The following is a 9,186-nucleotide window of genomic DNA, read 5'->3' as shown; positions in this document are numbered from 1 at the left end:
CATTCAAGTGTCCTATTAGGAAGTAATCCAGTTAAACTTCCTTCTTCATTGTATATTCATTTATATTAAATTGATAGATTAGCTAAAGGTGTTAATTGAAACATGGAAAATATTGTGCTGTTATCGTCATTATTTGGTACGTTCATTAATTAATATACATTGTATTCATTTAATATAACTTTCACACATCAATTCAGACATTCTTATAAGTACTTATACAAATAAAGGCAACAGTAGCATACCGCTGTTCAAAACTCATAAATCCATGGACAAAAAACAAAAACAGGGTAACAAACTAAAACCGAGGGAAACGCATTAAATATAAGAGAACGACATAACACTAAAATGTAACACACACAGAAACGGACCGAGCATCAGACAAAATCCCACGAGAATATCAAATATAACATCAAAACCAAATACATGAATTTGGGATAGACAAGTACCGTGACACGTCTTATCGCAATGTGAATGTACACTAAAAAATAAGAGAAAACAAACGACACAACGTTAAATTGTAATACACACAGAAACGAACTATAATATAACAATGGCCATATTTCTGACTTGTTACAGGGCATTTTTTAAGGACAAAATGGTGGGTTGAACCTGGTTTTGTGGCATGCCAAAACTCGCATTTTTATGGCCATGTGAAATAAAACATCAAAATGACAACACAACACCACAGGACACCAATATAAATAAATTGGAGAACACAATTGACAAAGAATCACATGAGCAACAGCCAACAAAAGGCAACAAGTTCAAAATTTTAATACGCCAGAAGTGCATTTTGTCCACACAAGACCTACTAGTGACGCCCAGATAGAAAAGTTTGAAAGCCGAAACAAGTACAAAGTTGAACAGCATCGAGGACCAAAAGATAAAAAAAGTTGTGCCAAAAACGGCAAGAGTTTTTTGTTAGTTACCAGAATATCCCTATTATTTAGAATAATTTATACTTTTGCAAACAGTAAATTTTATAAAATGACTATACAAAAGATGTACATGATAAAACTGAAGTATTAACTAATTACAGGAATTACAAATGTATCGTCATGTACTGCTTTTAATTGTAATCCGACCACATTTTCTTATTTATATATAAACAGATTAGCCACATCATACATGTCATACTAGTATTCAAAATATGCTATACCAAGGGGTCCTAAACCCTTGTCTAATACAATAACATGAATTATGAAATTCAATTTCACAGACAGAATTATTAGATTACTGCCAGGAAATGCATTTTGATTATTTTCGCAAATTTAACGTAGTTATCTATTTTCTTCCTCTGAAGCTAACGTGTATGCAGGATCTTGCTACTACAAACATACGGATCCAACTTACTATACCTCTACCTATGAGTACTGCCTTGCTGGCTGCTGTGGGGCCGATAAACAAGGTGGATTAAAACATTGCTGTAACTCGACAGGGGCTACTATTGGGATTCTGATTGCTGTAGTGGTCTTCGTGGCGTTGGTGATCACAGCTGTATACATGTATAGACGACGAAGACGTAGAGTTTTACACGGTATAAGTAATGGTATTCGTTTGACTGTGTTACTGTCCTTTTCACAACCTCATTAAAATGCAGATCTGCAGATCCTGGGCCTTTTCATACAATAACATAACGTTCCTTCTTTTTATTTTGTTCTTGTTACTTTTTCATCACCCGATGAAGTTACCCCTTCAAAATTTTGAAAAGCATGTATCAATCCAAAAACACTGGAGGATCTCAAATATTTTTTTTTTAAAATAGAGAGTAGAACGGGGGGATTTCATTTTCCTTGTATGCAAAACTTGGAGACAGGAACTGTATGTAATCAAAAATTGTCAGTTTGCGCACTTTGTTGGAGGAACATATTTAAAGTGTTTTCCGTCCGTCTAACACATTTGTAAACACTCAGAACTTATTCAACGAATACGTTGTATACAAGTTTTCGAAGTTGTAAAAAGAGGCCTTTGTCCAGTCTAATGACCGCAATTTGATTTGACAATTTCTATGAAGATTATCGGATTTTTAGTATGTTATAACTTGACGCACGTCATAATCATGCATTATGTCAGTCTGACTTCATTGTTTTCGCTCTTATATAACCAGGGACTATAAGTTGTTTAATATTTAATTTTTTAAATGATAATGGGAGAATGTGTAATACAAAACTGTCAATAAATACACCTGATTGTTTTAAAGGATTTGTTTTGTTCGTAAGTTGATCTATATCATTTTCTAACTAATAATATAGTTTTCTCAAACTTACTACACACCACAAGAACAAAACTACACATAAAATCACTCTGAAAAACTTTAAATTAATGGAACAAAAATAATCTACTCCGAGGAAGAAATGGAAACGGAAAGTCCTCAATCAAATGGCAAAATCAAATTATAAAAAACATCGAACGAATGGACAACAACTGACTTGGTACAGGTAATGTAGAAAATGGTGGATTGAGCGTGGTTTTATGGCGCTTAACCTGTCACTTGTATGACAGTCACATAAAAATCCATAAAATTTACAACGATGCGTGTACAAAACATAAATAATAGGTAAAATATTCAAAACATTGGTACAGCAGTCATCACTGTGTCTCAATCTCAAAACAAAAAAATATTTTGAAAAAAAGCACAAAAGCATCTATCAAATTTTAAAACCACATTCATTGCCTCGCGTGTTTGACATCAGAATACTTACTTACTTATTTAGTCCTTAATATGCCTTATGACATAAAATGCATTGACAAGTTTCCTCCATTCTTCTCGGTTGTTTGCTTTTCTTTCCACTGTGACCCAGGCATATCCTCTTTCCTTTAGCTCATTTTCTATGGTGCGTCTCCATGTTGTTTTAGGTCGGCCTCTTTTTCTTTTTTCCTCTGATGTCCATCTAAGGGCTACCTTGTTCAAGTCATCAGATGGTTTGCGTATAACATGACCAAGCCACCTCAATCTTTTTTGTATAAGTAAAGTCTCCATGTCCTTGGTCATCTCATGTAGGTCTTTGTTATATATATAGAGAGAATATTTTCATTATCTTCCCCAGACATGTGTTATGGAAGCTGCAGTCATTCTCCAGCAATCTGAGACATATCGGAGTAAGGAAAGTACACAGCTGATATAGAGTCTGAGCTTGGCTTCTTTGAAAAGGCTGTTGTGGTCCAGATGTTGCATAATCTAATGAATGCGGATTTAGCTTTTCCTATTCTGATCTTGAAATCTCTTTCATCACCTCCTTCTAATGTTATACAACTGCCTAGATAGTTAAATGATTTACAGCTGTTTCCCTTCTATAATTATGACAGGATGTCTCTCTGAATTGAGATACATTAACTTAGTTATTATTTTTCATGGGTCGTAAGTCCAATAATTTTAGCTGTATCTGTTTTTGTTGGTCTTCTCCTGTATATTGACGTCAAAATATCATATTTATCCATTTTCGTTTTGTAGGTGGATCGACTGAACAAGACAGATTGGTGATACCAGGTTATCAGTCAACAGAAAGTCATACAAACTTTCAGAGACAAGCAAAGAATATTTACCAGTAAACAGAAACAGATCAAGGAATTGTGTGTTCACCAAAGAGTACTATATAAAGTCCGTACAGCAGACATAATACTACTTTGTTAACAATAAAATCATCTTCGATACCAAGTTTTGAATATTGTACGTCATACGCATGTCTCGTCTATCATACTCATCAGTGACGATCAAATAAAAAGAAAAAAGAATGAAGATGCAATACTGTGGATTCATTTATTTTCGTGGGAATCAATTTTCATGGATTGCTGAAAATTTGTATATTCGTGGATATTTGATTTCGTGGTTTTGCCAATCTCTGTATACAAAGCCTGATGGAAACATGATATTCGTTGAACATTTGAATTCGTGGTTTACCTGTATCCACGAAACCAACGAAAATTGGTATCCAACGAATAATAATGAATCCACAGTAGTATGATTTTATATTTAAAGATTAAATTAATGTTTTCACAACTTTATATTTTTCTTTGATGCTTTTTTCCACTGTTTAGCTCTGTAATATTCGTAACGATTAAAAATCTACGATAACATGTCTTGTTAATGGTAATAATCAATAAAAACTTATGTATATCCATCAAATTTCAAGCAGTCTTTGCTGCTTTGCTAATTACGGAAGGCCGTACGGTGACCTATAATTGTTAATGTTTGTGTCATTTTGGTCTTTTGTGGATAGTTGTCTCATTGGCAATCATACCACATCTTCTCTTTTATATTTGGACAATTTAGAGACCCTGTTGTATAATGATTGTTGTTTATTGATGTGGTTCATATGTGTTTCTCGTTTCTCAATTTTCATATATATTAAACAATTGGTTGTCCTGTTTGAAAAAAATAAAATAACAGAAATACTAAACTCCAAAGAAAATTCAAAACGGAAATTCCCTAATCAATTAGCAAAATCAAACGATAAAACACATCAAACAAATGGACAACAACTGAATTGTTTTCCATTAGTAATTTTGTAGCCCTTTCTCACTTGCTGTTCTGTGTGAGTCAAGGCTCCAAGTTTAAGGCCGTACTTCGGCATACAATTGTTTACTTATTTAACATTGTGATTTTGAAGCAGAATGTTTCATTAATTCCCATACCACATCTTCTTATTTATATTGATATCAATATAAACGAATGATGCAAACATATCGAGCAAACCTTAAACTTATATATATATATATAACACTGTAGAGACAATCTATTCTGAAAATTGTAAAACACAAAAAACAACAAGATAACGTCTTATAACTGATAAACCTTTTTGGAACTTTTTTTTGAAATCTGAATAAATGTTTTCTTATTTTTACATCAAAAGACATACGATAAACTATTTAGATAAGAAAAACAACTTGTTTTGGGGTTGTTGTCACAGTAATGTTGCGTTTAGCTGATTTTTGTCCGGTTTCAATGTTTAGTGAGCGATATAAGACAATGTGTTTATCAAATCTTGATTTTCATTTAATGTTGGTCAGTGTTTGCTGTATATAACAGTTCTTTTACAGATACTCTTCTAATAATGGTTTTTAACATTTTGAACAAATATAATAATTAGTAAGGTATCGGTAAAATTGTGGAAAGCATCAAATCGTGGTTCGGACTAAAATTATTTGCCTTTTTTAACCGACGCATGTGCATTAGTTGTAATGTTTATGCAATGGCATTTACGGTACCAATGTGTTATCACTAGATGCGTAATTTGGGATAATGGGGTTTCTACGACAGATGAAGATTACTTGAAATTGGAAAAGTTCATATGGTACATAAAATAGTATACAAATAACTTCTATAACCCATTGTTCGTACATATAGTTATTTAAAATTTTCGTTTCGTTTGGTCTCTTGTGGAGAGTTGTATCATATGAAATCATACCACATCTATTTATTTTTATATATATTTTTTTATGCATACATGTCGCCATGCATAAACACTCGTTATCATTACTGTCATAAGGATGTGATAAAATTTCTCTTCCGTGTTTAATATAACAAGGAACAACACTTTTTATTACACTTCATGTACCTGGGCCGTATAATCAACACAAATATGGAGAAAATTGTACTCTTGTCTTTGATTGGTTTAATTTCAGGCTATACATTTACCGATTCTATCATAGATGTGTTAATTAAAACAAACTATATTATACATGTAAAAATATTTTTGAAACATGTACTATGTCTCTAATGTCCTGATCTGCCTTTATAAAAAAAAAATCATGTTAATTCATACCTGCTTAAAATATTACTAGAGGTAAACACATGTGATTTAAAAGTTTTGTGTATCGTTAATCTTTACACCAATTATCCGCCGCTCTATGTGTTGTGTAAGACCGAAATGTTTTTGTTCGATAGCACGTACTTTGATAAAACACGAAGATAGAGACATCGAATGAAACATCAAAGATTGTTGTCTTGCATGTTTAGTTATTATGTATAGTCATCGTTTACTTTTCTACATTGGCTAGAGGTATAGGGGGAGGGTTGAGATCTCATAAACATGTTTAATCCCGCTGCATTTTTGCGCATGTCCCAGGTCAGGAGCCTCTGGCCTTTGTTAGACTTGTATTATTGAAATCTTAGTTTCTTGTTTACAATTTGGAAATTAGTATGGCGTTCATTATTACTGAACTAGTATATATTTGTTTAGGGGTCAGCTGAAGGACGCCTCCGGGAATGTCTCGCTACATTGAAGACCTGTTGGTGACCTTCTGCTGTTGTTTTTTTTATTTGGTCGGGTTGTTGTCTCTTTGACACATTCCCCATTTCCATTCTCAATTTTATTATTTATTGTGTATAATCATCGTGCATGTTTGTTGTAAACAAAAGTATTATTCTCAGTACAGATGAGGTTGATATTATATGTCATTTTTGGTAGGTTTGACATTTGGTAGATAACCGGTTTCAAATTTGTAAATACTTCATAAACATACAATATCACGTATTTTTGACAACAAAATGTATCTGGAGCAATTATTATTTATTTCGCAATTTCAATAACAGATACACAGCTTAGACAATTTCATTTATCTTTTACGACAAGTTCTTTATTTCACCTGTGTAAAAAGATCAGCATCTGAGTAGTGAGAAATGATTTAGTCAGCAAATCTGTTGTATGTTTCGTCTTAATTTTACGACCTTCTTATATATCATTAAAGTCAACATAGTTGCACATCCCAGTGGCTTATTACAATAGTAAGTGCACCTCCTTTTCTCATCCACCAAGATCAAGAAGGAAGCTTTGCAAGAGACAAATACATATGTTTATATTATTCTTAGATGCATTTATATGTATTTAACAATGATTTTCAATTAATAACGTTGTTTTATTGTAGCTGGAGTTGATACAGGATCATGTTACTATAAAAAGATTATGTACGATCCAGTTTTTCCGAACTACCATCCAGACGACTTTACGGTCTATGAGTTCTGTCTGAATGGGTGTTGCGGTTCAACTACAATAGGTGATATGAAACAGTGCTGCGACGAAATAGGAGTTTTTGTAGGGATTTGTGTTTGCATGGTGATCTTCTGTGTATTGATTGCAGCAGCATGTGCACTATATAGACGAGGAGGTCGGCAGGATTTTCGCATAAATGGTAATTTAACACTTTTTGAAGTTGAAATTTTCACTCCAAAATTGATCAGTTGTTTGTTCAAATTCTAATATACTCTGTTATCTACAATCGTTTATCAAAGAGAAATATACCAGCGCCTAATACTGCAACTGACACCCCTTACATATTTCAATCCGTTGCGAAAGTGATTTAATTCTAAAATCAATTTTAAAACAAACTCTTGCTGTTATAGTGACTTTTCTGTACTGATGTGGAGTATCAATCAATCATTTGTATTAGGTTTTAAATTTTCAAACATTTTATATTCGAAATTCAATGCCGAAATATAGATTGTCGTGATGCATATCTGGTGTAGTAAATAATTTCAGTAATGGTTTTAAATGTGTAACAAAGTGATAACAGAAAAAACAAAATCAAAAACGATTTTATAGAAAGGTTGAGTGAAAGAAGCAGATTGATATCATTAGAAAGTGGGAGGTTTAGCTTTATAAACCAGGTTTAATCCACCATTTTCTACATTTGAAAATACCTGTACCAAGTCAGGAATATGACAGTTGTTGTCCATTTGTTTTTTATGTGTTTTGTCATTTGATTTGGCCATGATTTACATACACAGTATTCATCCACAGCTGGCCCTTATAAAGCTCAAATAAGGAAAAACATAGAGAATTGAAATGGGAAGTGTGTCTACTTGGGATTTGAATGTTCGATTATAGTAATTTAAGATATTGAGGAGCAAACTATACAAATAAATAGTTATCAAGGTCCTAGGCTTATAATTTGATACTCAAGTCGCGCGTTTGGTCTACATAATACTCATCAGTGACATTAAAACACAAACGTTAAAAAACAAACAATAAAAACCCGTGGTAACATACACAAAATAACGAAAAGACAATCAACAGTATACGCAACACAACATAACAAAACCGAACACGTACCCTACTTAAAACGGGTGGGGGTCTTAGGTGTTAAGGAAGGCCATTGTTGTGTAGCTTATCTAAGTACAAAATAAGTCTCATCTTGTAATGTCACATTCAAATGCAGAAAGGAAATCATGTTGAACTCTGAAACAGTGTTTAATTAGGAGGTAATACAAATATTGTCAAACGGATAGCCTTTACTTGTTCCTTAAAACAAAATGAAAAAGTCGTAGATTTATTTAGTATCTTTGAATATTAAATGATAAACTATATTTAAACATAAATTGAACATATAATAATCCTTTTAATATTATTTCAAGCAATTCTTGCACATTTTCATAGGTCTTAATTTGGGTTTTTTCACTGACAATACAAAGTTGTTTATGTTGTTGTACTTCGTATCTCCTGCTGTAAAATCATTACATTGTATTGTGGATGAAGAGTTGTCTCATTGGCACTCATACCACATCTTCTAAAATCTATTTTTAAAGTGTATCAAATTTATTTTAGGAGGGTTGAGTGAACAAGGGAGGTTGATACCACCACCGTCACAGTATACATCCACAGCTGGTCACGGCAATTACCAAAGTCAAGAACAATATAATTACCAGCAAACAAACACAGGAACAAGATATATGTATCCCCCAAACACAGGAACAAGATATATGTATCCCCCAAAAACAGGACCCAGCCAAATATATTCACAGCAAATAATTCCGAATGAATCCTTGTATTAGACGTAACATTTAATACCACGAACACAGTGACAATATTTTATTTTTTTATATTAAAATGTGTTTGTACACAATTATCTAGTAGACGCTTTAGTATGTGTACTGTCATTTATATACCTTTACAAGAATTTTGGGGCTTTTTTTGTTCATTTTTATGTTTACCGTATAATGTCTTCATTCAATCATTTAAAAAGTGGAATCTACAGACTGTATTGAAATAGACTCATAGCTCAAAAACGTTGACTGTTTATCATGGAAGATTATTTGGATGGCGCTATGTGAACATTTTAAAAATGCTTTTAAAATGACACATTTTATTAACAGGTTTTCTTTATCGGAAGATGACGTATGATCATATTAGTTAACTAGGTAGATTTTTTATGGGGTGCTAGGACAGCAACAAATCATAACGTAAACAATAA

General features: G+C 32.7%; 2 protein-coding genes across 2 annotated transcripts; both read left to right on the top strand.

Moving 5' to 3' along the window:
- LOC134719542 (uncharacterized) lies at window positions 1-3,651 on the top strand. Its single transcript, XM_063582535.1, has 3 exons — window positions 1-136; window positions 1,304-1,537; window positions 3,452-3,651. The coding sequence occupies exons 1-3, from the start codon at window positions 103-105 to the stop codon at window positions 3,547-3,549; spliced, it is 366 nt and encodes a 121-aa protein (XP_063438605.1). The 5' UTR covers window positions 1-102; the 3' UTR covers window positions 3,550-3,651.
- A 3,218-nt stretch (window positions 3,652-6,869) lies between these two features.
- Window positions 6,870-9,117, top strand: LOC134718699 (uncharacterized). The gene is made up of 2 exons (XM_063581363.1): window positions 6,870-7,128; window positions 8,541-9,117. The coding sequence occupies exons 1-2, from the start codon at window positions 6,903-6,905 to the stop codon at window positions 8,765-8,767; spliced, it is 453 nt and encodes a 150-aa protein (XP_063437433.1). The 5' UTR covers window positions 6,870-6,902; the 3' UTR covers window positions 8,768-9,117.
- Window positions 9,118-9,186: the final 69 nt, after the last annotated feature.

Source organism: Mytilus trossulus, chromosome 5, assembly GCF_036588685.1.
Source record: "Mytilus trossulus isolate FHL-02 chromosome 5, PNRI_Mtr1.1.1.hap1, whole genome shotgun sequence".
Lineage (NCBI taxonomy): Eukaryota > Metazoa > Mollusca > Bivalvia > Mytilida > Mytilidae > Mytilus > Mytilus trossulus.
This window is presented reverse-complemented; position numbering and strand designations above follow the sequence as displayed.

Bases quoted from the DNA above. Each gene is read 5' to 3' on its own strand.
- LOC134719542 (XM_063582535.1), top strand. From the start codon at position 103: ATGGAAAATATTGTGCTGTTATCGTCATTATTTG. The intron at 137-1,303 runs GTACGTTCATTA...CTTCCTCTGAAG, and splicing joins GCTGTTATCGTCATTATTTG to CTAACGTGTATGCAGGATCT. The intron at 1,538-3,451 runs GTATAAGTAATG...TTCGTTTTGTAG, and splicing joins AAGACGTAGAGTTTTACACG to GTGGATCGACTGAACAAGAC.
- LOC134718699 (XM_063581363.1), top strand. From the start codon at position 6,903: ATGTACGATCCAGTTTTTCCGAACTACCATCCAGACGACTTTACGGTC. The intron at 7,129-8,540 runs GTAATTTAACAC...AATTTATTTTAG, and splicing joins GCAGGATTTTCGCATAAATG to GAGGGTTGAGTGAACAAGGG.